We start from the raw sequence: 27,439 nt of genomic DNA, 5'->3' as shown, positions 1-27,439 counted from the left end.
GTAAAACCTTAACTTTTCTAAGGAACCCTCCTCGAGTTTTTTATCCTAACCGATGCTCCCTAATCGGAGAAGATAACGAAAAGAGGGGGGGCGGGGGTATATGGGTGCTGAAGGGTAGTTAAAAGACCCCATTAGGCCATTACCATAACAAGAAGCGCTCAAAAGGGAGCTTGATTAGCATCGTAATCCGTCGTATTGCATCATCACATGTTGACGAGGTCAATCCATGTATACCTCCGCCGTGGTCCATGCGTAAGCCAGCGATGACCGTTGCCGGGTCGTGCCGTGCCGTCCTGCTCCGCTGTGAAGTCCACGCCCTCTCCCCTGTTTTTCCTTTCCTGTCCTTGCCCGCCACGACCACCGCCATCATGCCCCGAAGACCCCGTGAGCGTGAAACTTCCCCGCATCCCTTCGCCCACCTCACCCTCCTCCCCGCGCCCCGGCTCCGCGTCGAAGGATCGGAGGAACCAGACCAGGGAAGGATCGGAGGCGCCGGCGCCTCGAAGTCGAAACCCAGGTAATAACCACCATCCTGCTCCCCGCTTCTCTCCGGTTTGGCGCAGTTCTGCTCCGCGCCAAGCCGCTGAGCTTTTAACCCAGGTAATCCGCTCAGCGCAGTTCTGGGTGGTGACCATGCTGATTAGACAGTCCATTCCAAACATCTTTACAGCCAGAGACTTCAAGGGCCTGTAACAATAATCTCTGTTTCCTGTATGAGCTAAACAATTTGGTAGGCACCGTGGCAATATGCTATTTTGTCTACCAGTAATCTCCGCAGGAGCAGGAGCCGTCCACGAAATGGTGGAACCTCCTCACGTCTCTTAGAATGATCTCCCTCCCGACCATCTTGGAGATGAACTTGGCCGCCTCGTGGCAGTCGTTGCACACCCTCAGGTTCTTGGCCACCCTGATGGCGGCGCCCGGCGGTGTCCGCAGCAGCCCGAAGGCGATGGCGAGCTTCTCGCTGTGGTACCGGAGGATCGCCGCCTTCTCGCCGTCCTCGATGTCGTGGAGCACGCACGAGGTGTCCGGCGTGTACCCTTGCCCCCGCATCCGCTCCCAGAGCGCGTCCATGTGCGCGTGCACCAGCGCGCTCTCGGGGTGCGCGGACTCGCCCGCCATGAACCTGTGGATCGCGCCGTCGACCTCGATCCAGCTGCACCCGGGTTCCTTGCTGACGCCCCTCTGCCGCATCCGGTTCCTCACCTCCGATGACTTCTCCCATAGGCCGGCCGCGGAGTAGATGTTGCACAGGAGCACGTAGTGGCTCGCCTCGTCGGGCTCGAGCTCGAACAGCCGCTCGGCGGCGATCTCGCCGAGCTCGACGTTCCGGTGCAGCCGGCACGCTCCGAGGAAGCTGCTCCACGCGGACACCTGCTGCTCTCCTGGCTCCATTGAGCTGATATTGCTGTAGGCCTCGTCGAGCCTGCCAGCCCGACCGAGAATGTCAACGGCGCAGGCATGAAGGTCCGGCGATGGGTCGACACCGTGGTCCCTCTTCATGCTGCGGAACAGCTCCAGGCCGCGGTCCACCATGCCGGAGTGGCTGCAGGCTGCAAGTGCGGCGATGAAGGTGACCTCGTTCGGCTTGGCCTCGTCGCTCGCCACCATCCGGTCGAACAGCGCGATGGCCTCGTTGCCGAGCCCGTGCATGCCGTAGGCCATGATGAGAACGTTCCATGTGATGACGTTCCTCCTCGGCAGCCGGTCGAACACGGTCCTCGACAGCGCCAGGCAGCCGCCCTTTGCGTACATGTCCACCAGCGCGCTCCCGACGGCGACGTCCGAGTCCAAGGCGTGACGCACCGCGTAGCCGTGGATCTCCTTCCCCCTTGCTGGCGCCGCGAGCATCGCGCAGCCAGGGAGCAGGGTCATGAGTGTGATGTTGTTGGGCATCACCGGCTCTTCGTCTGCTCCGGCGATGCCGTCTTCCGTTGCCACATCAGTGTATCTCCCTTGCTGCTGCATCTCCCGGACCAGCTGGAACGCGTCGCTGATGTGGCCCTGCACGACGCAGCCGGTGATGAGGGTGTTCCAAGAGACAACGTCGCGGGGCTCGATCGCGGCGAAGATCCGCCGCGCGGCGTCCATATCGCCGAGGCGCGCGTACATGTCCATGAGCGCGTTCTGCACGAACCGGTTCTCTGCCATGTCGCGCTTCACGACGTACCCGTGCACTGCCTCCTTGCCAGCGAAAGCCTCCGAGCGTGCGCACGCGGGCAGCACGCCCGCCATGGTGGTCTCGCTGGGTACGACGCCGGCCTCGGCCTCCATCCTGGCGAAGAGCTCCAGCGCGTCCTCGTCCTTGCCGGCCTGCGCGTACCCGCAGATCATGGCGTTCCAGAGCCCGAGCTGGCGGTCGCCGCCCGGGACCATGTCGAACACCCGCCTGGCCGCGTCCACTCGCTCGTGGCTCGCGTACATGTCCACGAGCGCGCTGGCGACGAACGAGTTGGCAGCGAGGTCGGCGTCCTTGAGGACGTAGGCATGCATCTCCCTGCCGAGGGAGAGCAACTCCAGTTGCGAACACGCCGGGAGCGCGCTCGCGAACGTGACGCCGTCGGGGCGCACGCCGCACGCGACCATGTCGTAGAGCACGTCGACGGCCTCAGCACAGCGGCCACTCTGCACTAGCAGGCTGACCATGGTGTTCCACGTGACGAGGCCGCCGCCCGGCGCGTCGGCGGCGCCGACGGAGCCGAAGAGCCTCTGCGCGTCGTCGACCAGGCCGAGGCGCGCGTACATGGAGAGCAGCGCGTTGAACGCGAACCGTTCGTCGCCGTCCAGGAGCCCGCTCTTGAGGGCGAACGCGTGCGCCTCGCGGCCGAGGCGCGGGTCGTCGGCGATGTGGGAGCACGCGAGGAGGACGCTGACGAGCGTGAACGAGGTGAGCGGGTGGCCCTCCAGGACCATGTCGCGGAGCGCGTCGAGCGCAGGGAGCCAGCGGCGGAAGAGGCAGAGCGCGGCGATGAGGGAGTTGAAGGTGACGGCGTCGCGGCCGGGCATCGCGGCGAAGAGCGCGAGCGCGGCGGGGAGGTCGCCGCACCGGGCGTAGGCGGTGAGGAGCGCGTTGGCGACGGCCGGGGTGGGGCCATCGAGGAGGTGGCGGCGCATCGCGGCGCCGTGGATGGCGCGGACGGCCGGTAGGGAGCGGAGCGCGGCGGCGGACTTGGCGGCGGGCGGGAGCGCGAAGCGGTCGAGCGGCGCGGAGGGCGAGGCCGCCGCCAGGTAGGAGAGCGCGCGGAGGGCGGCGGCGTGGTCGCCCGCGGCGGTGAGAGAGCGGATGGTGGCAGCGGTGGGCGGGTGCGGCGGAGGCGGCGGGGAGGCGACGGGGAGCGGCGTGGCGGCCATGAGCGGAGGATTGGATATTTGGATTGGGGAGCTCAGCTAGCCAAGCCGGCTAGGGAGCTCGGCTTCGGCTTCAGGAGCGTCGAGTCGAGTGCTTGGGTTTAGGATAAGCCAGCGAAGACCGTTGCCGGGTCCTGCTGCTGCGGTGGAGTCCACCCACGCCCTCGCGCCTCTCTTTCCCTCCTCGTGTCCTTCCCCCGCCACCACCACCACCAGCGCGAAGCTTCGTCGCATTTTCTCCCCCAACCCCGCCCGCCTACCGCGGCCCGCGTCGGAGGGGAAAGAAGGCGCCCGCGCCCCCAAAATCGAAGTCCTAGGTAATCAACCTCCTGCTCGCGCTTCTCCGGCCTGGCGCAGTTCAGCTCGCTCCGCGGTAAGGCGGTGCGTTCGATTCTGCGGTTCAAATTGGCGCGTGCGGGCTTGGTTTGCGGCGATTTAGTGGCGGGCGTGGTGGTTTAGGGAGGCAATTGGTGGGCTCGGCGTTTGAGTCTGTTCGCTGCTTCAGTGCGATGATTTGCTTGCTTTATCTCTCGAGAAGTTTGATCCGTTGTCTGGTTGGAGCTTCTGCAGGTTGCGTGGTTGTGGAGGTTTGGGTTATATTTTTTCGAGCGAATTCAAGCCTTTGGTGCGACTGGCTGCTCTTAGGCTATCTTTGGAAGCAATTAGATGATAAACGGGTTAGTCTAGCTCTACAATTGGATGATATAGGCAGGAGTGATTCTAGTTCATAATTGGATGATGTAGGCGCGAGCTGTTGTCTGTTGCCATTAACTTTAATGTCACTATGATCATTCCATCTAATCCTTTGTCTGGAAATATCTAAGCACTCGTATCCAGTAGACATCCATTTACATATCAGCTTGTTGTTTTTTTCCAATACCAGATCTCAGTTGGTTGTTGTCACATATCTTAACTTTGTTGATTTTTTCTGATCACTGAGAATACTTAAGGTGATAGCTCTTCTTGTTGTTTGGCACATGCCACTATGCAATTGTTGGTGCATTTACTCAGTTGTGATTATAATCTTCAGGGAGCCTGATGCCTGAGAATACCAGGCCTGGAGGGTAGATCTAATCCTACTAGCAGCTAAATTGGAAGAAAATGATGATTGGAAAAGAGGACAGATATGTGAGGTCAGTATCTCCCATCCCCTGCTGCTTGGGAAAAGAGGACAGATGTGTTTTGCATTTCTAGCATGTTAGCAACACAAAAGCATATGAGTAATGCGATAATATCCTAAGTGAGGAAACACATCTAGTGGAAGTGAATATTTGAATTAGATCAAGCAAATGCCCACTTGGGCCATCAGATGTGGACTGAATGGTAATCAATTCAGGCAAAGAGTTAAAGTCCCTTATGCGAGCTGGCAGAAATGCCCACAAACATATGCACTTTGGTACCAATGTTTACATCTGACTCCTAACCTTCTTCCTTAAATTGCTCTATCCCCATCTCTTGAGGTTCAATTCTTGCCACGGTTCATGACAATGCGGCTATCAAACTCCAAGAACAAGAATGCAAAAGCAAGCATGGGTGCATACATCCATGTACATACGTGCAAGCTGCATAGTCATGTATATCTGTGTCAGTAAGGCACATGCCTTTGACGAACAAAATTGCATGTCATGTATATCTGTGCCAGCAAGCTGCATGGAGCCAATATTATTTTGTCCAGCAAAACCATCGGAGAGGTTTTGCGGTTTTGAACATAGAGGAACTGTGTCAAACTTTCAGAAAGTAGAGGGACTACAAGAGAAATTTGAGCTTCTAAAGATCACATTTTATCACCCTCTCCATTTTGAACTGGACTTCTCCCCTTTGAATCTAAATAGGCTAACAAGAATTGCGATGCCAATTTTCTAAGAATAATTTTCACCTCTGGCTCCCATTCTGAACATGAAACTTCAGCTGGGCCCTGCTGTGGCATGGTGTAGTAGTATATTGGTTGGAAGTTATAGTAAACAATTAGTTACTTTATTAGCTTATTTATTTCCCTACATATGTATAGATAAGTTTAGAGCTTGTTTCCGAGGGAGTCAAGTCAGTATTCCTGTAAAAATGCTTGCGTCAAGTCAAGTTGTTCCTATAAATATGCCTGCATTATATCAGGTTTGTAAACTAAACTAGAACGATGAATCAATTTCTCATTCAACTCTGTAGTCTATTTCCTCATTGCAGTAGTTCCTCATTGTCAACTACAATTACTGAATCCTCCAAATTCATCAATTGAGCCCATCTCATTTCAGCTTCATTTTTTGGCATCCCCCATTAATTCTTATATGCATGAATTTGAGGCTTGATGTAAGCATAGCATGCAACACCACCTAGCATATTCATTGGATTTGTTATGCCATTATGGTTTTAAGCGCATGAGGCCCAACTGAACTAATGAGATAAAAGCAGAATGTTGGGTTTTTGATAACCTGATTACAACAACAACAACTTAGCCTTTTGTCCCAAGCAAGTTGGGGTAGGCTAGAGATGAAACCCACAGAAAACAAGAATAAGAAACACAAAAAGGGCACAAACCAAAGGAAGAGTTAGGAGTTAAACAAAAAGTAACAAAAATCACGGTTCAGGTACGTTAATTGCTAGTCTCCAAGCGTTCCTATCCATAGCTAATTCCTTAGCGATATTCCACTCCTTAAGGTCTCTCTTAACCGTCTCGTCCCAAGTTAGTCTAGGTCTACCTCTACCTCTCTTAACATTATCGCCCCGCTTTAAAACTCCACTACGCACCGGCGCCTCGGGAGGCCTCCGTTGTACATGTCCAAACCATCTCAACCGATGTTGGATCAACTTCTCCTCGATAGGTGCCACCCCGACCCTATCTCGAATCTCTTCGTTCCGGACTCTATCCCTTCTTGTATGCCCGCAGAACCAACGCAGCATACGCATCTCTGCTACACTCAGTTGCTGGACATGTCGCCTTTTTGTAGGCCAACATTCGGCACCGTATAACATCGCCGGGCGAATCGCCGTCCTATAGAACTTACCTTTTAGCCTCTGTGGCACCTTCTTATCACAGAGGACGCCCGAAGCCTGCCGCCACTTCAACCAACCAGCTGAAATTCTATGTCTAACATCTTCATCAATGTCTCCATCTTTCTGAAGCATTGATCCTAGATACCGGAAAATATCCTTCTTGGCCACCACTTGACCCTCGAGGCTAACGTCCCCATCCTCATGCCTAGTCGGGCTAAAGTCGCACATCATATACTCGGTCTTGGTCCTACTCAACCTGAACCCCCTCGACTCTAACGTGTGTCTCCACAGTTCTAACTTCATATTAACCCCTGCCCTACTCTCGTCAACTAGCACCACATCATCAGCAAAGAGCATACACCAAGGGATATCACCCTGTATGTCCCTTGTGACCTCATCCATCACCAAAGCAAATAGATAAGGGCTCAATGCTGACCCCTGATGTAGTCCTATTTTAATTGGAAAGTCACTGGTATCGCCATCACATGTTCGAACGCAAGTCATCGCATCCTTGTACATATCCTTGATGAGGGTAATATACTTAGTTGGGACGTTGTGTTTTACCAAGGCCCACCACATGACGTCTCTCGGTACTTTGTCATACGCCTTCTCTAGATCAATAAAGACCATGTGTAAGTCCTTCTTCTCCTCTCTATATCTCTCCATCAACTGTCGTACTAAGAAAATCGCCTCCATGGTCGACCTCCCAGGCATGAACCCAAACTGGTTTTGGGTCACCCTTGTCAATCTTCTTAGACGGTGCTCGATAACCCTCTCCCAAAGCTTCATCGTATGGCTCATCAGCTTAATCCCCCGGTAGTTAGTACAACTTTGAACATCTCCCTTGTTCTTGAAGATCGGTACTAATATACTTCTCCTCCATTCCTCCGGCATCTTGTTTGACCGGAAAATTAGGTTAAAAAGCTTAGTTAACCATACTACCGCCCTCTCGCCCAGACATCTCCACACCTCAATGGGGTTGCCATCGGGACCCATTGCTTTACCTCCCTTCATCCTCTTCAGAGCCTCCCCGATCTCTGCCTCCTGAATCCTCCTCACAAAGCGTCTGTTGGTATCATCAAATGAGTCGTCCAACTCGAAGGTAGGACCCTCATTTTCCCCATTAAACAAATTGTCGAAGTATTCTCGCCATCTGTCTTTGATCTCCTCATCCTTCACCAGAAGTCGATCTGTCCCATCCTTGATGCATTTGATCTGGTTTATGTCCCGTGTCTTTCTCTCGCGAGCCCTAGCTATCCTATAAATATCCTTCTCTCCTTCCTTCGTACCTAGCCGTTGATAAAGGTCATCAAAAGCCTGACCTTTCGCTACACTTACAGCTCGCTTTGCAGACCTCTTCGCTAATCTATAGCCCTCGATGTTGGTCGCGCTCTTGTCGAGGTGAAGGCGTTTGAAACACTCCTTCTTCTCCCTAATAGCCCTTTGCACCTCGTCATTCCACCACCAAGTCTCTTTCACTTCTTGCTTGCCTCCCCTACTCACACCAAACACTTCTGAGGCCACCTTCCGAACACATGTCGCCATCTTTAGCCACATATCATCTACATCTGCTCCTTCTTCCCAAGGCCCCTCGCCTAGCATCCTCTCCTTAAACGTCTGTGCCTCTTCCCCTCTAAGCTTCCACCACTTCGTTCTCGCAATCTTGGCACGTTTGTCCCGGTGGGCACGTACCCGAAAACGAAAATCCGCCACCACAAGCTTGTGTTGGGGGGCAACACACTCCCCAGGTATCACCTTACAATCTAAGCAGGCACGTCTATCCTCTCTCCTAGCAAGGATAAAATCGATTTGGCTCGAGTTTTGTCCACTATGGAAGGTCACTAGATGGGACTCTCTCTTTCTAAAGAGGGTATTCACTAACAGCAGGTCGTAGGCCAACGCAAAATTCAAAACATCCTCCCCCCCCTCATTCCTACTACCATACCCAAAACCCCCGTGTACTCGCTCATATCCTACATTAGTCGCACCCACATGACCATTGAGGTCTCCTCCTATGAAGAGCTTCTCGCTGATAGGCACGGTACTAACCATGCTATCGAGGTCTTTCCAGAACTGACTCTTGGAGCTCTCACTAAGACCTACCTGAGGGGCATAGGCACTGATCACATTCAGAACCAAATCTCCAATGACCAACCGCACTAGGATAATCCGGTCGCCTTGCCTCCTAACATCTACAACTCCATCCTTAAGGCTCTTATCGATCAAGATGCCTACACCATTCCTACTCGAAGTTGTCCCCGTGTACCAAAGCTTGAAGCCAGAACTCTCCACCTCCTTCGCCTTCTGGCCCTTCCATTTAGTCTCCTGCACGCATAGAATATTTACACGTCTCCTAATTGCTACATCGACTAGTTCTCTTAACTTACCTGTTAGAGACCCTACGTTCCAACTACCTAGACGAATCCTAGTTGGCTCGGCTAGCTTCCTTACCCTTCGCACCCGTCGAGAGAAATGCGAAAGACCCTTGCTCATTTTTCACTACACCCGGGCGTAGATGTAGCGCGCCACAGAGGCTGCGACGACCCGACCCTTGCTCACTTATCATCGTACCCGGATCACGATACGACGCGTCCCAGAGGGGATGACGACCCGGCCCTTGCCCATTTAACACCACACCCGGGTTCCGATGTAGCGCGTCGCTAAGAGGGTTACGCCCCAACGAATTTCTTATGGGTTTCATTTCCATTAGAGTGGCTGATTTTTTACGCTAGTTCGCCAAACCTAACACAACCCTCCACATTTTCTCATCGCGGGCTTGGGACCGGCAACGGCACAAGTATCCAATTATAGTTTTGAGTGAAGAATGGATACCGGCTCAGTGGTGATTGGGGAAATTGTCATACATAACAATTGTTCTGAATTTTTGTTTGATTTGTTATATGCGCAGATTTCAGGACTGGAGATCAGAGCAGTCTGTTAGCTCAGAGAACATAGTTGTTCCACGTAGAAATGATGTTTCAGTTTTCGATTCACTTAAAGAAAGAACTGCCAGAGTTTTTGCATTCCTTGGAAACCTTTTGCACTCAGAAACCTCAAGTAGATCAATGGTGAACGAAAGAAAGTCTGCAACAGGAACTCTTCATCCCCAAGGGCCATTTCTGCAAAAATGGAATAGGATATTTGTGATATCATGTATACTTGCAGTTTCAGTGGACCCATTGTTCTTATATATCCCAGTTATCAGTGATGAAAAACCTTGCTGGTACTTGGATAGAAAGTTGGAAAAGGCAGCAAGTGTCTTGCGTTTTTTCACAGATATTTTCTACATACTCCATATCATATTTCAGTTCCGGACAGGCTTCCTTGCATCATCTCCTACAACTTTTGGTCGGGGTGTCTTAATTGAAGATAGATATGCAATAACCAAGCGATACTTATCAACATATTTTTTTATTGATGTCTTCGCTATTCTACCCATCCCTCAGGTACTTTGTACACCACACACTTTGTGTCTACAGAAATATTTTGATAGCATCTTAGTAAATTCTTTGTGCAATATACTTGAGTTAAGCTCTTTACTGAAATATTTGATAGCATCATAGGAAGTGATTCTACAGTTATGGTTATATCTTTTTTTTTACAGAAAGTCATGACTGTGTGTTGATATAAGTGAAACAAACTATTGATATCAATGCAATTTTAGTAGTCTTTTCGTAACAAATGTGTAGAAGTAGAATCTGTTTCCTGTTAAAAGTTATATTTTACATTTTAATCCACATATTAGAAACAAATAGCTTAGATAAATATAGAGAAAAATGTTATCTTTTTATTTGATTATTCTTTTGTACTTTAGCTTTCCAGATAGGGTGCATTAAATTAAGTCTTATTCGTATTTATGTCTTGTTCAATAGTTGAGATTGTAATCATGATAGTTTTGTTACCAGGTGATTATTTTGGTTGTGTTACCTATTCTTCAAGACTCAGACGTTATGAAAGCCAAAAGTGTCTTGATGATTATAATTATATGCCAATATGTGCCTCGACTAATCCGAATAAGACCACTATATCTACAAATCACAAGATCTGCTGGGGTTATTACAGAGACAGCACGGGCTGGTGCTGCTTTCAATCTTTTACTTTACATGCTTGCCAGTCATGTAAGTGCTGTATTTGTAAATTCTGCCTGTTAACTAATTTCAGTCTTCATTTTTCTGCAGTAAATCTAACTGCATTATCAGAAATGTGAGCCACTTCATGTATAGCAAAATTTAAATGGACAAAAAAAACACTGAAATGTTTGTTTTGTGTACTACAACAACAAAGCCTTTTAGTCAAAGCAAGCTGTGGTAGGCTAGAGCTGAAACCCAACATGAGCCACCACCAAAAGGGGGAAAGAAAGGGAGTATTTTTTGCATGCATTTAGTTGTGGTGCTGTGTTGGAGTCACACATTATGTGAGTTGTACATCAATTGTTTACCTTTTCTTTTGATCCAATTTTACCATCAGCCAATCTTTTGATTTCTAGGTATTGATATCCATACATTGAATTGAGAAATATGTTCACCTTTAACCCTAATACCTCATCTACTTTCTCAAAATTGACCTATAACTTTTAAAGATCCATGCACTCTATAATCAGTGTTTTAAAGGTGACAAGGCGACCCAAGGCGAGCTGGGTACGCTTGGATGCCTAGGCGACAAGGCGTGAGTGTTGCCCAGGCGAGCTGGGTCCGCCTGGACGCCTAGGCGACGCCTTTGAAACACTGCCTATAATGTTCCTTGCAGACCCCTAATTATGTTAAGAATTTCCAACTATTTACTGAATATTGAATTGGTTAAATCAGAAAATGTGATTGAGAAAGTTGCTTGTATGAATTTTGTTTGCTCGCACCGTTTTTAAATATATGATGTTTAGGACAAGCTAACTAGTTCAAAAACATCTTATTTAAATGGAGGGAGTGGTAGAATTGGAATTGCATCATTTAAAAAACTCAGCATATATATTGGTTACACAACAGAGCAATAAGCGGCAGTGTATTAAGCATCACCACTTGGCTTTTATCTTGCCTTTTATTTGCCTCTTTAGCTGATTTGTAATCCAATCGATATTTTGACAGAGAAGTTTGCTAGATTAGAAAACCTAGAAGAAGATTGTAAATTTCATGGATCTTATTAAAAGGTGGGGTAACTTTGAGATAGTCTACCCCGTGATTTTTCTAAATTACATTCATACTTTGATTAAAATTTTTAGATATATATTTTTTGGCAAAACTATTTAGTAAAGTTTAAGAATTGACTTCACAAAAAGATTGTTACGGGTTGAGCTACATGTACTTGCAATAGAACATCCTGGATTTTCACGGTCCAGCCAGGCATACCATCCAATGGATGGAAAGAGCCAAAGGAGATATGTGAGGCTGGACGATGGACCCAGGGTGACATGTCATGGTGGCCTACATTAGTGCAAAAAATTGGCTTAAAATCTGAAGCATTTTTGTGAAATTGTTGTAATATCTGTAGTTCCTCCAAGTGTTCTGAAACATGGCCGTCTAGCCCACCTAGGTGGCGATTAGGCTCTAAATTCCACTCTTTGCATGCCTAGTTCCTAGCGCTTTCATAATGCTATTCAGTGCTCCATGTATAGACTAGTTTTCAGAAATGCAGTTTCAGAGAAATTTAATGTAATTTGAAAGCAATCTGTCAACTGTTGCAGGTCCTTGGAGCAATTTGGTACTTACTTTCTATCCAACGCCAAGATTCCTGCTGGAGACATGAGTGTAGAAACAATACAACATGTGCTGCAGATGCTGCATCTTTATACTGTGGGGCTGTTCATAAGAATGAGACCTATGCTTTTTTAAAGACTGTTTGTTCATTAGGTAACACGCAAATCATTCCAGATCCAGTCTTTGGAATCTATGCACCAGCTATAAAAAATATATCACAATCGAGAAGTTTCTTTACAAAATTGTTCTACTGTGTTTGGTGGGGTCTGCAAAATCTCAGGTGTTCAAAAGACAAACCTTTGATATATTTGTGTTCCAAAACAATGTGTGGATAGCCTGACATTTGTATTTTTACCTTGTTCTGTTCAATGCAGTTCTCTTGGCCAAAACCTGAAAACAAGCACTTATGCATGGGAGAATTTATTTGCAGTTTTTGTCTCAATATCAGGTTTAGTTCTGTTTGCGCTGCTTATTGGTAATGTGCAGGTAAACACTGATAATTTCTTTATTTAGTTGATAGTGCTTCAACTGATGGCGAAGGCATATAACAGAAAAAGTAATATATATGATTAAAATTACACAACTGAGAAATTGGATTGGTTGATCTTTAGAAAACTGATCCCATCATCATGTTGCACTAGTTGTGAGAACGCCCTGTACATGTTCAAAGCCATGTGGGACCTTGTGATGCCGCATGCCAGTTGTCCAGACTCAACATTGTGATGTTAAATACCAGTAAAATCTTTCTGAGTCTAAACCTGCAATATTATTTGTAGAAAAACAGTTCATATATGATATATCCCTACCTCGGTGTCTTAATTTACAATTAATGTGTTTTCTCTGATCTCTGACGATGCTCTAACTATTTGCCTCCTTTATAACAGACCTATTTGCAATCAGCTTCTCTGAGAATAGAGGAAACGAGGATGAAAAGCCGCGACACAGATCAGTGGATGTCATATCGACATCTTCCTGAGAACCTCAAAGAAAGAATACGGCGTTATGAACAGTACAGATGGCAAGAAACAAGTGGTGTTGATGAAGAACAACTCCTTATGAACCTCCCCAAAGATCTTAGGAGGGATATAAAACGACATCTTTGTTTATCACTTCTCATGAGGGTATGTTATTACATCCCCCCACCCACCCCACACCTGCGACTGTTTGTCCTGAGGCTGATCCAGTTTATGAGAATCTATAATCTGCTTTTCATTTGTAAAATTGCCCCTTTGGTTAGTGCTGATGTTTCAGGGCAAAAGACCAATTGGACGCAGTGCCATGATCCATCTTTTTTCCTTCCAGATGTTTCCGGCCAAAGGACCAATCGGATATAGTGCCATGATCCATCTTTTGTTCCTTCCTAATTTTTCCAGACAAAGGACAAATAGGATACAGTGCCATAAATCAATAATCCAACTTTTGTTCCTTCTCTATGCAATCTGAAATCTTATTGCTGTGGATTTTAACACAGGCTGCAAGTCTACTAGCACCATAGCATGTCATGGTCCCAGCAAGACTCCATTTGGACGCTAATTTCCATAGGCCCCCTTGAACTTAACCCATCAGAAACTTCTTATTTGTGTTTCAATGCGTGGATTTATATTCTATCGTATGGTCGTCCTGAATGTTTTACCATGCTCTTGCTGTGTTCATTTTTTTCCAGGTTCCAATGTTTGAAAATATGGACGAACAGCTCTTGGATGCCTTGTGTGACCGCCTAAAGCCCATTCTATACACAGAAGGTAGCTGCATCATTCGTGAAGGGGATCCAGTAACCGAAATGCTCTTCATCATGCGAGGAAATCTAATGAGCATGACGACAAATGGTGGAAGAACTGGCTTCTTCAACTCCGATGTTCTGAAAGGTGGAGATTTCTGTGGCGAGGAGCTCCTCACCTGGGCTCTTGACCCCACATCAACATCAAGCCTCCCCAGCTCGACAAGGACGGTGAAAACAATTTCCGAAGTCGAAGCTTTTGCTTTGAGGGCTGAAGACTTGAGGTTTGTGGCCACCCAGTTCAGACGACTCCACAGCAAGCAGCTCCAGCACACTTTCAGGTTCTACTCGCAGCACTGGAGAACCTGGGCTGCCTGTTTCATCCAAGCAGCCTGGCACCGGTACTGCAGGAAGAAGATTGAAGATTCCTTGCGCTTGAAGGAGAAGAGGCTGCAGTTTGCGATTGTGAATGAAGGCTCCACCTCTCTCAGCTTCATGGCAGCACTATATGCTTCGCGTTTCGCTGGAAACATGATACGGATCTTGAGGAGAAACGCCACTCGCAAGGCCCGTCTCCAGGAACGAGTGCCTGCGAGGCTGCTGCAGAAGCCAGCGGAGCCCAACTTCTCCGCGGAAGAGCAGTAGCTTCACAGTTGCTCTTTGCCTTTGGCAGAAATGGATACTTAAAAGTTGTTTATGCGTGACTTTTGCAGTTTTCCACTCGCTGATGTTGCTGAAGTTGGCACGGCCAAAGCAGAAAAAAGAAAAAAAAGCGAGGAAAATATAGCGATAGCATTACATAGTCGGTGATGTAGATGGCTGCTTGTTTCAGAGCTTTTGGGTAGCGTTGTATATGCCTTGTCTAAAAAATGTAGCGGTTGATGTGTTTCTGTAACATAGGTGTGATTAGCAATGTAGTGGTACGCTTCAAAATATATGACTAGTGAGCGATGGTTTTCGTGTTTTGCACATGGTAGATGGGACTGGTAAGTGCCATCTGAACTTCACGTGGCATGAACAAACTGCTCGTGTTTGTTTTACTTTGTACTGCGTGGCTGCTGCCTAATGCCGTTTCCTTTTGTCGAGCAGGGTCCCATGCCCATGTAGTCGTGATTCGGTGGTCTCGGTGTGTCGCAACAAAAGGAAAAGGAACATGTTCTCTGCGCTTCTCCATGCAGATACGCCACCATCTTTGAATTGAACACGACATGTTCTTGTCTCCGTGCTCCTCTCCTGATAGTGCCCCATTCTCGATCGACCGCTCTGCTACCAGTTTTGTCCTCCGGTTGAGGTTGAGCCCAGTGTCTATCTGTGGCCACGGGTTGTGCATCCGTCAGGCGTCAGTGTTAGGATCAGACAACAACGTAGCTCCGGTTTCGTTTGTTACCCCCTTGTCTTGTTTGGGGGGTGGGATCGTGTCAGAGTGTGGTGCCACTACTAGTCTTGGCAAGATTGGTGAATCGGAGGCGCGAGGCTGTCGCTGGCCCGGTGCTCACCAAATCCAGGAGCTGACAGGCACGCTTCAACGGTTCAACCCACATCTTATGATAATAAGAACAAATGTGATTTAAGAAAACAACCGAAGAAGAATGAAGGATGAAGACATTAAAGGGAAGTTTCATGTTTACGGAAGAAAACGGAAAAGGAAGGCACGTTGCCCATGTATATTTCATCCGTCCTAAAATATATATTGTTTTAGCTTAGTTGTCGTATGCTAAATTTCTCTAATTTTAATTAAATTTACATAAAATATACTAGCAAATAAATACCCTATTGAATCAGATTTCATGGTGGGTTTAACTAGACTAATGGATGTTATAGATGTTGGTGCATTTTTAAGTTTGACTTGGAACAAAATTAACTCGCTTCCTACCTTTTTAGAATGGAAAAGGAGTAGAAAATAATAAAGGAATATAAAAGGACAAGAGCCATATTTCATATTCACTTGATATCCATGGTTCTCCTCTCTTATTAGTATCTTTACATAAAATGTACTGACAAAGGTGGGTGGTGTTTCTACTCTCCTTGCCCTAGAGGAAAAACCGGGTTCGCAACTCAAGAGATCGACCGGCCATAAAAATCGAGTGCGACGGAGGCAACGTGCCTCGTGTTGGACAGGACAGGAGCATCTCAATCGTCAGAGAACATGAGGCTCCTGTGATCTCACGTGGACATTACTCATCGTCGACCACGACTTCATCCGGGGCACAGAAAAAGCTTGAAAGCAAAGGAGGCGCATCGATCGCTGTCCAGTCCCGTATAATTCACGCACTACTTGCTACGGTTTAAGCTGTAATCACCTTCTCCGTCAATAGATGTCAGGCGGTTAACCTACAGGTCGATTTTTTAAAAAAAATGGTCAAGTGAGATCGGTTTGCCAATTTTTCTAATAGTAAGTTGGATTTTAAGATAAAATTTGAAGGATTTGGATAAGGAGTCCATAGACCGTGTGTACCAAACATGTCCTTGAGACCTGCATCACCACGGGATACTAGAATATACGCACTCACTGGCAACCACAGTCTGGGAGGCCGGTTTGTGGCGGAATGGATAGAGGCCACATGGGAAAAAGCGACGTGCACAGGACAGAACTGAATTGCAAGCACGAAAGCAACTGTGATACTTTGATGATCAAGATAAGGTCCAGCTCGGAACCTGTTTTTTTTAATAAACACGGTACAAATGTAGAAGAATTAGTTTCACTAGATTGCTTAAAAACATGATATTTTTAATAAACTTGATCAAAGCTAAAAGAGATTGACTTAGAAGAAAATTAAAATAACTTATAATTTGGAACGAAAGAAAGAAGTACATCATTGGGTATGTTTTCTTATTTTTTTTCTTTTCCCTATTTTTGGCTAGTGAAGAGAAAGATATGTCATGTTTGGTTTTTAGTCAGAGTGTGCTAAGCTTAAAAAATGGATTTACCGAGAAAAATTTGTCTTCTATTTGATTTTAGGTCAAACTTTTTCCTTGCTAAAAAGTAGGTGCCAGACCTAAATCTTGGATAGTAAATATATGCATAAACGATAAAGAACAATACACTTGGTGGCATATTTATTATTAAAAACTTATAGAACGTTACCGGTGTGGTATATTAGGTACCCTCTTATGCAAAATATGGTTGGTAAAGAACACGATCTTTACCTCCTTTAATTTCTACCACTACTGCAGAAAAGATCTTTCATTCAACTCCTTTAGTTCCGGCTAGGGTTGGATCCAAGACTAATTAAAGCATTAATTCCGGGTCCACCGGCTAGGGGGGTGGGAGTAGGGGGGTGGGAGTACTCTTTAGTTCCGGTTGGAGCTACCAACCGTGATTAAAAATCTATCTTCAATCCTGCTTGGTGGCTCCAACCGGGACAAACCTTCAGTCCTAGTTGGTACCACCAACCCGGACTAAAGGGTCACCTTCAGTCCCGGTTGTTGTTACCGTTCCGGACTACATGGTTCTCCACGGGTTAGTTCAAAAGGATAGTGTTCTAACTAAAGTTACATGTGCTGTGTAGATAGGGTGATAAAAAAATTATATGCGAGACAAGAGGTTTCGAGTTCGAATTCTGCGAGGTATAAAAAAATTTTAAGCGTCACAAACCTTTTACCGGGACTAAAATCCGAGCTTTCAGTCCCGGTTGCTGCAACACGATGGTTGCTACAACCAAAATTAAAAAGTATACACCGGAATGAGAAGGTCAAAATAATGGCACACACGAATCATGTGGCGCACAAAATAAAAAACTTGTAGTCACGCTACACAACACTTCAAAGGAAACTGCTGGAGTACCACTGTGCGTAGTGCTCGTGGGGTCCTAAGGAAACGTGATGCTCGTGATCGATCGGTTTTCATTTGAACGATTGACACCGCGTCGATTGGTGTGTCATGCTCATGCTGGCTTTTCTATTTATATCCATTCAATTCCACAGCTTTGCGTAGCCATTTTGCTACGTTCCAAATTTAAGAAACTTAATTTGATGTTCACACAGCGTGCATCCTCTTCATGCTATCCAAATACCCGTAGTATGTCCCGTTAAATACTCCCTCTATTCTGAAATATAAAATATATTAGTTTGTTTGTTTAAAGTTAAAATATAAATTTGATTAGCGTTAAATAAATAAATTATGAACTACGCGGAACATAGCAAGATTCCGTTTTAGCTAGCTACGTGTCACCTGAATACGCATGCTGTATAGTACAAGCACCGTACTCAGCAGAGGCAGTTAGACGTATCGCAAGACTAACCTAGAGCTTTGCCAAATCTGCGCCAGCGCATCACCTTTGGTTGGGAAACCAATGCAACTACAACTATTGGTTGTGGAAGGCCGCTAGTTCTGGCAAACGTACGGCTGCTTCTTTCATACTGTAGTTGTTGGCTTCCTCTCGATCACACCATTACTGGCGGCCATCTATCCCCGCTGTATACTTCCGATCCTCCAAGGGGCCAGGCTTCATCCAATTCAATGAACTTGAGTACTAGCTCTTTGATCGAAGATAAAGACTTCACTTTGCTTCTTCCTTTGATGTCTTGGGTCTTTATCTTTTAAGATCCCCATCCATCCGTTTAGGTATTTGACCATCAATCAAGTCTCCATAAACGATACGATGTTAGCCCCGATGACCTACTTCCTCTATTGTAGTTTGTGCACATATTATATCAGGTTTGTTCCAAGTTAAATTTAGCCAACTTTAACCAAATTTGTAGAAAAAATAATAATATTTACAATATCAAATTTGTTTCATTCAATCCATCATAAAGTATATATTCATAGTGCATACTTTGATACTATAGTTGTTGCTATATTTTTCTACGGATTTAGTCAAAATTCGCTAACGAACCTAATACGACCTATAAATATAAAAATGAAGGATGTACTATTAACCATCAAAATCACTCGAACACCGTGACGTTGTGGTCCATTGGTCCTTGATTTCTCGAGCTGCATGCGCCCGTGCATGCCATCATGTTTTTGGCATTTATGGGCCCACATGTCATTTTCACAAATAAGTGAACTTGGCATGATTGGCTCGGTAGCAATCCAAGCATGCCCCCTGGTTTCTTTCAGCGGGAGGCTGCCTATAGATGGAGCCACACAATTATCAACGAAAACCTCATGCGGATTGTGACGGTATATATAGGGTCATAGAATAAATTAAAAAGAGTGGCGTATGATGCCGCGCCTGTCGATGAGATTACCAACTTTATCCTCCGATTGCACAGTTCGGATCGATCGGCCGTGTCCACACATGGATTAGACGCATCGTGATTCTCCATCTAGTCATCATATATTATATCTTTAAAAATTAATTGGCATGGCTAAATTTTAACCCGTCACACTGGGCTACCAGAGCCTAAAGAATTTTTTCTCGAATTTGCAGAAGAGCTACGCATTATTATATTAAGAAGAAACTAATGTTTCAACGATGAAGAAAAATGCCCAAGGACTTTCATTTTAGTTTATCCATATTGTTTTGTTCTGTCACAGCTCGATATGAGAATATTACCATTTTGTCCCCATCTTGTGAATACTACTCCCTTGAACCAATTAAATTATCCCAAACATTATATATTTATAAAATATAGAGAGTACTCAGCTGCACCTCCAATACGAGGCAGGGCAAAAGGAAAAAAGGAAAGCAATAAAAAGAAGAGAATCCGGGCGAGTACTACCAACCAGCAGCACGGAGCAAAGGTTCCCGCCATCCTCCTATTTAAGGACTCGTACTCTGCTTGGACCTCGCCCATCCCGCTCCATTTCCGATCCACCGCGCAGGTCACCGTTGCCCTCCACGCCGTCGTGCCCAGGTGAGAAGCGAGCTTCCCCGGGCTTCTGGAAGCTACGAGAAGTCTCAGCTGACCACGGCCATTGTTTCTGTTTTCTCATGCTCGCGCCTAGCATCTGTGTCTCGAAATTCAGTTCTCCTCCTCCCAATCTTTCTGGGGACGTCGTTGCGATTTCCGTTTTGCGCGGGGTGATAAACAGGAGCTCGCAGTCGCACCTGCGGCTCGCCGCTTCGCCGCTGCCCTTTTTATTGCAGAAAACCCCCAGAATTGAACTAAAATTGCTTTTGTTGCCGTCGGTGGAGCTCCTGGAGACCCGGGTTGGACTGACACGATGACCTATTTATGTTTCGTTGTTCTGGAAAGGGGTTTTCTAAAACTATTTCGTGTCCGCCTCTCTTCGTCTTCCTCCGCGGGCTGCCAGGGGACAAGAAAAGAAACTGCCTCTGCTCGTGCCATCGTGGGCTGTCCCCCCCGTTCGATTCCCCACAAGGTTAGAGGCGGAGTTCCGGGCGACCCCCCGATTGCTTGATTCCTGCATCCATCGGCGGTTTCTTGCTGATCGACGGTAACTCTAGGATCTAGCCCTGTCTTGTCTATTCGATTTCTTCATGCCTTCCTCCCACTCCGATTGACTTGGCGGCATTCGCGCGTTTCCTCGGTAGTTGATGGGAGCTTGTGATTTTTTTAGCAGTTGGCGATTAGTAAGTTTTTTTTTGAGAAAAAAGTTCTGCTGGCATCTAAAAAGAGCGGCGGGTGAAGTGCAGGGTTCTTTATTTTTTCTTTTTCTAGTAATAAAATATTTTGTTCCCGTCCACGTTTCTCTCTCTTTAAAAACGGGATTCTGTTTGGTGCTGCTCTTGCTTTATTTTATTCGTCAGTTTTAGCCACCTGTTACACGCTGATGCACTTATTGTAAATGCTTTATCTTAGCCTTTCCAGATGTCCATCATATAAGCGGCTAGAATCGTGGCTTACGTGTTCGGTTGAACATGAATGCAAAGCAAGAGCACTTACATGATACTACTACCTTTTTCTTTTCTTTTTTTTGCTTCATGTGTTCTTATCTGAATCATTGATGTTCTATGTTCTGATTGAGCCAGAGACTGGGACCTTCAAAGAGCAACAGGACTCATGGAGGCTGGAGACGCAGGAAACGGTTCTGCAGCAGCGGCACAGATAAAGGGAAATGGGGATGATGCCTCCTGCAAACCGCTGCCTCCTTGCTGCATCAAGGCTAAGGCAGGCGTGCCTGAATCTGAGGCCAAGTGCCATGATACCGTGGTTTCGGGCTGGTTCACGGAACCCCGGTCACGGTTTGGTATGTTCAGAATTCAGTATTGGTGGCTATTTGGGAACTATCCATATGGAGAATGTATGTTATTTGTGAAGTTCTGATATATAGTCGGAACTGATGTTTGTGCAGGTAAAACAAGCAAAGTGCAGTACTACAACAACCCTATGTGGCCTGGTATTTTTCTTATCTCTGTTCTGTCCTACTAATACACTTACTGTGAATTTTTTCTTCAAACATGTTTGTGTTCACATGCGATCTCATTACAACAATATGTTAGATATTGGTTATGGTATGATGACATAAGACTTGCTCACTCTTACCTGGCTAATTTATCAATCTGGTAACTTTGGCATTTTTAGACGCAAAACTGTCTAACCTGGTGCAGGCTTTAAATACCTGTCTAGCTGTGCATGTGATACATGCAAAAATGTTTGACCCTACAAGGAACTATTTGTGTATATGTCCTAGTTGGTTAGGATTTTAACCAAACCCTTTTTTTTTCAATGCAGGAGAGGCTCATTCACTGAAAGTGGAGAAGATTTTGTACCAAGGGAAATCACCTTACCAAGAGATTCTAGTTTTTGAGGTAATTCTTCCTGCTAAATTTGTACTTAAAAAACTGCACTGTCAAACGTTGTACTGAGAAACGTGTTAATTTCTGTTTGCAGTCTTCAACCTATGGAAACGTTCTTGTGCTTGATGGTATAGTTCAGTTGACTGACAAGGACGAATGCGCATACCAGGAAATGGTTACTCACCTTCCACTGTGCTCAATTCCGTCACCGAAGAATGTATGCTTCTTAACCTTAAACTTTTTCTTCTGAAAACTATGAAAACACTGCAAGCTCGCTATATATAGTGATTAAATAGAAGTGGAGGATGCCCTTCCCACCTTACACTGTCTTTTTTAAGCAGTAGCTTTGTGGATGGTTAGCCTTACGATATAGACTTACTAATTGGTGCAGGTTTTGGTTGTTGGAGGTGGTGATGGTGGTGTACTGCGGGAAATAGCGAGACATGATTCAGTGGAGACTATTGATATATGTGAGATTGATCAGCTTGTTATTGATGTAAGAATGATCACTTTACCTAGACTTGAAATTCAACGTTTAGTGTGGATATTATTTTCTGATTTATCTCTAACTTTGCAGGTTTGCAAAGAATTCTTTCCAAACTTATCCATGGGATTTAAAGATCCTCGTGTCCGACTTCATGTTGGTGATGGTATGTTGAAAATTTGGTACCTGGTGGTATTTTCTATGATTATGATAGGCTGTAGGATATACTGCCATCATTTCTAGCATCAAACCTTGCATTTCTTCTGGTCATGATTTCATATAGTTCATAGTTGTCTTGCTTTTGTTTTGCAGCTGTTGATTTCTTGAGGAATTCTCCGGAAGGGAAATATGATGCTATTATTGTTGATTCATCAGATCCAATTGGTGAGTTCTTGGTAGTGCTACATCATATATAATACAGCTCTCTTGCAACTATGATTGTTTCCCAGTCTATGCTCGATAGAGTTCTTCTTGTCCATTTCTTTTTGAGTTTTTGAGTCTCTTATCACTATTTGCTGGTTTAGTATCTACAGGCCTGTTTCAGTGTTCCGAAACACAGAATTTCATACGGCATAGTTCAAGTTAATAGGAATTTTGGGAACATTTCTGATTTCTGTGTTCGTTCCAGTCACAGCATCCACACAATACTGATTTATATCTGTGTCTGTTTCTTCTTCTTTACTTTTTTTTTGAGAAAAAAGCTGATATTATTTGCTAACATTTACTTTGTCGGGATTAAATTCATTTTCATATTAATTATTACAGGGCCAGCTCAGGCACTTGTTGAGAAACCATTTATTCAGACAATTGCTAGAGCTTTAAAGCCTGGTGGTGTTCTTTGTAATCTTGCTGAGAGCATGTGGCTGCACACACATCTAATCCAGGATATGCTCTCTATATGTCATCAGACATTCAAGGGTAGTGTGCACTATGCCTGGACAAGCGTTCCAACATACCCCAGGTATTATGTACTACTATTTTTCGAATTCTGCACATGTTCATTTTTGTCTTTAGTGGTTTTGTCTTATAAAGGCTAAAATCCTAATAAAAAAGTGCGTAACTTTTGGGCATATTGGGATTGAAGTCACAACATAGCATTTTTGGCAACCGGTGAAGCACTGGTCACTTGTCAGAATAGAAGTACCATTCATGTTTAGGATAATACCATCCTCATAATCTTGTGAAAGGAAAAGTTTTCCTCATCAACAGCTGTGTTTCTGCCTAGTTCTTTTTTTCTTCATAAGAGTTTCTGCCTAGTTAGGGAGGCAGTTGTACAATTCTAAGAGTAGGCACAACATTCTTGAATTTTGAATGAATTGGCCTAAGAGTGGACGAATTAGCAAGTATGTGGTTGAATAAGATGAATTTTCTAGACTTTTGAATGAATTGGCCCAAAACATTGAACAAGTTTGCAATGTCCTATTTTATGAGATTTGCTGGAGCAAGTTATGACAGACAAAATATCAATTAGCTGTTCCTGGTCTATGTTTGGGGAGCTACTTCTGTATCTATCTTCAGCAGCTAAGTGGAACTATTTGGATTTGCAGTGGTGTCATTGGATTTTTGCTATGTGCTAAAGAAGGTCGACCAGTGAACTTCTTAACTCCTGTGAACCCAATTGAGAAAATACAAGGAGCTACAAAAGCTGGAAAGGAACTCAGATTTTACAATTCAGAGGTTTGTGCAGTGTATTTTGGCGCTGGCTGCCTTTCGTTTTCAATGTCTTAGTCCAAAACAATCTGGTAAAATGACCTACGGACCATATAGTATCCTTAAATTTTACATGCCTTTCCTCTCAGGGCCAAAATGACTTAATTGATTCATCATTTCTCTGCCACAAAAGGCACTGTCCATGTTGGAGTTCTTGTGATCATAATGTTCCACTTCCCTTTTTTCACTTAAAAGAGATATTTAGTACCAACCCAGTGTGAGATTTTCGATACACTTTTTCCCTGTGTAATATTGTGAAATGAATTTGCTTGTTTAACAGATTCATAGGGCTGCTTTTGTTCTGCCAACATTTGTAAGAAGAGAACTGGAATCATATTATACTACTAGTGCTTCTACTGAAAAGGTGAGCTGCTCTTTGAAATGGTTTGTATTTAGTCTGACTCTTTGTGTACAGTGAATCCGTATCTTGAAAAGCTTTTTTGATTGCAATGCTTTATCTCTTTCCTTTGTTCTGAATTTAAATTTCACGAGAAGGGAGAGCCCAGTCTACCACGGCTTGATTTAATTCAGTGGTTGCCCAAAAGCTTTCCATCTACGATCGTTGCGAATACTGGGTTATGATTGAGCAGTAACATGGCAACCATTTTTTTTTAATTGAGATGTTCAGGCATCATAATGAATTATACTGTAGACTTATCACTACAATGATTGGGTAGATATATAGTGCGAATTCTGCACAGCAATGTTCAACATTGTTAGTAGCACAGTTTTTTTATGATTGGTACCACGTGAATACTCATTTACTTCCGTTTTCATATCATGACAGGAGAAACCAAAAGAATCAGTTTCAAAATCGCAGAAGATAAAGATTTTGCCAAACAATGCCATTCTTACAGCTTCCTAGGCTTGAATCATACTCGATCTACCTCTGTGAGTTCTGATGTATCCAAGCAGGAGTCGTGTATAGTTGTATTCTTACAGGAAAAAACCAGTTGCTGAGATGTTAGTGACGCGGCGCCAGGAGCATAAGTATATAGTGGGTTTGTGAGTGATGACTGATTGAATAATGGGGGAATTGAACTGCTGTGATGCCTACCGGAATAATGTGCTCCCCCTCTGTTTCTGGTGTTTGGTGTGCATAAATTTCCCAACTTGGAACTTGTAAGACCTGTTGATGTAATATAGTCCTTGTTTGCATCTGTCCTGATACATCATCTACTTCATGACGGTCGTTTCGTGTCTCCCTTTGTTTTCAGACTAGAGTTCTGAAAACTTGGTAACCCATGTGCATGATATATTTTGGAGGATTTCTCCAGCTGGGTGGTGAAGTGCACCCGTCTAATCCTAATTTAGGATGAGTTTGGGGAAAGTCAAGGAATGCTCGATCAAAAGGCAAGTAATCTTGAGAAGCACCCAAGAATTTAGAATGGTTCGGGCCACCGGAGCGTAAAACCCTATGTCCACTGTGTCCTACGTCCACTGTGTGGTGTATTGATTATTTTGATGAGGAACAGTTAACCCTCTGTGAGTGTCAACTTCCTCTGTGAGTGTCAACTTCCTTGTGTGATTGAACTCTTCTGAGAGCCAGTGAAACTAGTGGTGTGTGTGTCTAAGCTTGAGACTTGTGAGCTCGAGGAAGCTTGAGAGGGCTTCTGTGTTCGTGGGACTTATGGAACCTGTGTTCTAACGTGCGCGCTCTCCCTTTTATAGGCCTAAGGGGAGCGTATACACTGAGGGGTCTCGACAGGTGGACCCGGCGACATATTAAATAACGTACACATCGGAGCCTTTAGTGCCTCAGATCCTGAGATCTTCCTCATAGTCTCCATGCATATCCTCCATCTGGATTTGGTCTTGTGCCGTCCTGTTAGTATAGAGTCTGCTGCCACTGACATGTGTAGAGGGGGCGTGCTGTCGCTGTAGAGTCAGCTCCTACTGACAGGCGACGGGGCTACACTGACCCGCCACGGTGTAGCCTTTTCGCACTGTAGCTGTGCACGCCGTGGCCTTCCTGTAGCAGGTCATAATGACTCCTTGCTCACGTGTGCGGCGCTGTGATGTGACCAATACGCCCTGTCGGTACATACGGACAGGGGTACCTCCTGCTAGGGTGTCCGGCTCTGGCGTGTGCGCCAAGCGCATCGTGATGGACGCACTCCACCATATGTTCGGCCGCCTCTCCTCGATCGTCACCAAGGAGCGGCTCAATGGCCAGAGGGCCGTGTTGGTCCGCTACGAGGAGATCTACATGTCCGCGGGCCTTGTCCTCCGGAGAGTCGTTTGACAGAGTGTCCAACCAGATGGGCGTGAGGTTATCCGTGACCGTGCCCTTGGCCCGGGCCTGATAGCTGGGGACATGGTCTCCGGGCCTCCCCCCATGCTCTTACAGGTCTGGTGCCTCCACGTACCCCTCGAGGACAGGGTGCTCAGGAATGGCCTCCACGGGTCCGGACCCCCTGGGAGGTCCGGTGCTGCCGCGTGTGGGGGCCAGACCCCTATGGGCCTGTGCACCTAGGCCGGCCTCGGGGGCCCGGACCTCCCCTCCCCCCAGGGGTGAGGTCCGGTGCCACCACGTGCCGCTGAGGAAACCGCAGCTAGGCCAGCAATGCCATGCGTCTGGCGGCAGATGGCCTTCCGCAGGACGCTAGCCCAACCACTGTATTAAATGCCGGTAGGTGGGTTGCGCGTGCTCGAGACAGGGCATGGTCTGCCCACTGACACATTGGTCACGTGCGCTGACACCACGGTAAGCCCGCCTGTTACCAAGGTGGCGTGTCACATCACTGTGCTCTGTGCGCGGGTTGGCGGCGTGTAGTCACGTCGCCGCGCCGCGCGCGTGAGTCAGGGGTAATAATGGTCTGCTGCACGAGAGCTGAGGCGTGCACTGCTACAGTGTGCGTGGAAGCTACGGTGCAGCGGCTCAACATAGCCCCATCACCCGTCAGCGGGAATCGACCCAACCGTGACAGCACGTCTTCCACTGTGCATGTCACTGGCAGCAGGCACTGTGCCGGTAAGGCGGCACATGACCATACCCTGGCTGTAGATGCACACATCAACTTCTCGATCGAGAACTACATGAAGGAGCTGGAGTGTAAGATCTTTGAATCTGTCGCATTATAGGCTCCAGTCTGTAGATTATTCAACATATCGCTGGGCCCACCTGTCGGGGCCTCGTTCAGTGTGCGCACTCCCCTTAGCCTATAAAAGGGAGAGTGCGCCCGTTAGAACACAATGACTCTTTTAGACTCCCAAAAAGCTTAAGTTCACTTAGGAACTCCCAAGTCCTGGGCAAGCAATACAGCACACAAGTGGACGTAGGGTTTTACGCTCCGGCGGCCTGAACCACTCTAAATCCCTGTGTCTTTTCCATGCACATCCATCCTTTAATCAAGCGTTCCTAAGCTTCCCCCAAACTCATCCTAAACTAGGATTAGGCGGGTGCGTTCTGCCACCTGGCTAGAGATTTCCTCCGATATTTGGCACGCCAGATAGGGGGGTTTAGGTTTGGTTAGCGCTTGGTCAAAACTCAAGACCGCAATGGCGCAGGAAGTCGGGCATCACGACCACCTGATGGGCGAGGAAGTGGCGTCATCTACGCCACATGCCTCGTGCCGTCCCCCATCCAGGGTTGTGGCGCGTGCCGTACCACAGCGTGCTGCGGAGCATGCCTCCATGGCACTATCGCAGCCCGTACCAAACAGGCCGCTAGCGCGGCCAGGGAGCTGCTTCGCAACCAGCTAGGCGCGGCGGCCTCGCCCGACGCGCAGAGGCAATGGCGTGACGACGTCGACCGCCTCCTCAACCTGGCGCAGGTCACCCCAGGCTCAGCAGGGGGATCTGTGTCCAAGCAGCATCGTCGTCAAGGCGGCGCATCCGGTTCTGTGCACTCCCCGTC

General features: G+C 46.5%; 3 protein-coding genes across 8 annotated transcripts; 2 read left to right on the top strand and 1 right to left on the bottom strand.

Annotated features, from left to right (window-relative positions):
• The first annotated feature begins 305 nt into the window (after positions 1-305).
• LOC112889845 (cyclic nucleotide-gated ion channel 1-like) lies at positions 306-14,958 on the top strand. 4 transcript variants are annotated; one of them, XR_003228212.1, is made up of 9 exons: positions 306-517; positions 4,379-4,481; positions 9,242-9,779; positions 10,239-10,451; positions 12,008-12,300; positions 12,395-12,506; positions 12,905-13,141; positions 13,684-14,723; positions 14,827-14,958. XR_003228212.1 is itself a non-coding variant. In XM_025956622.1 (9 exons), the coding sequence occupies exons 3-9, from the start codon at positions 4,450-4,452 to the stop codon at positions 14,380-14,382; spliced, it is 2,124 nt and encodes a 707-aa protein (XP_025812407.1). In that variant the 5' UTR covers positions 3,510-3,665; positions 3,919-4,025; positions 4,379-4,449; the 3' UTR covers positions 14,383-14,706. The 4 variants fall into 4 exon arrangements, 2 of the variants coding, with proteins under 2 accessions (XP_025812407.1, XP_025812406.1); XM_025956622.1 differs by lacking the exons at positions 306-517; positions 14,827-14,958 and adding exons at positions 3,510-3,665; positions 3,919-4,025 and having other exon boundaries at positions 13,684-14,706; XR_003228213.1 differs by lacking the exon at positions 306-517 and adding an exon at positions 3,703-3,721.
• Positions 662-3,499, bottom strand: LOC112889844 (pentatricopeptide repeat-containing protein At3g57430, chloroplastic). The gene has a single exon (XM_025956620.1). It carries the CDS (start codon positions 3,349-3,351, stop codon positions 760-762), a length of 2,592 nt encoding a protein of 863 aa, XP_025812405.1. The 5' UTR covers positions 3,352-3,499; the 3' UTR covers positions 662-759.
• A 4,423-nt stretch (positions 14,959-19,381) lies between the features above and the next one.
• LOC112889392 (spermine synthase-like) lies at positions 19,382-24,752 on the top strand. Of its 3 annotated transcripts, none has more exons than XM_025955993.1 (12): positions 19,382-19,539; positions 20,619-20,836; positions 20,942-20,986; positions 21,322-21,398; positions 21,481-21,603; positions 21,778-21,882; positions 21,964-22,036; positions 22,183-22,254; positions 22,636-22,831; positions 23,418-23,547; positions 23,861-23,944; positions 24,368-24,752. In XM_025955993.1, exons 2-12 carry the CDS (start codon positions 20,650-20,652, stop codon positions 24,443-24,445), a joined length of 1,170 nt encoding a protein of 389 aa, XP_025811778.1. In that variant the 5' UTR covers positions 19,382-19,539; positions 20,619-20,649; the 3' UTR covers positions 24,446-24,752. The 3 variants fall into 3 exon arrangements, with proteins under 3 accessions (XP_025811778.1, XP_025811779.1, XP_025811777.1); XM_025955994.1 differs by lacking the exon at positions 19,382-19,539 and adding an exon at positions 19,698-20,083; XM_025955992.1 differs by lacking the exon at positions 19,382-19,539 and adding an exon at positions 20,493-20,518.
• Positions 24,753-27,439: the final 2,687 nt, after the last annotated feature.

Source organism: Panicum hallii, chromosome 4, assembly GCF_002211085.1.
Source record: "Panicum hallii strain FIL2 chromosome 4, PHallii_v3.1, whole genome shotgun sequence".
Lineage (NCBI taxonomy): Eukaryota > Viridiplantae > Streptophyta > Magnoliopsida > Poales > Poaceae > Panicum > Panicum hallii.
The sequence above is the reverse complement of the archived record's forward strand: the minus strand, read 5'-3'. Positions and strand labels throughout refer to the sequence as shown.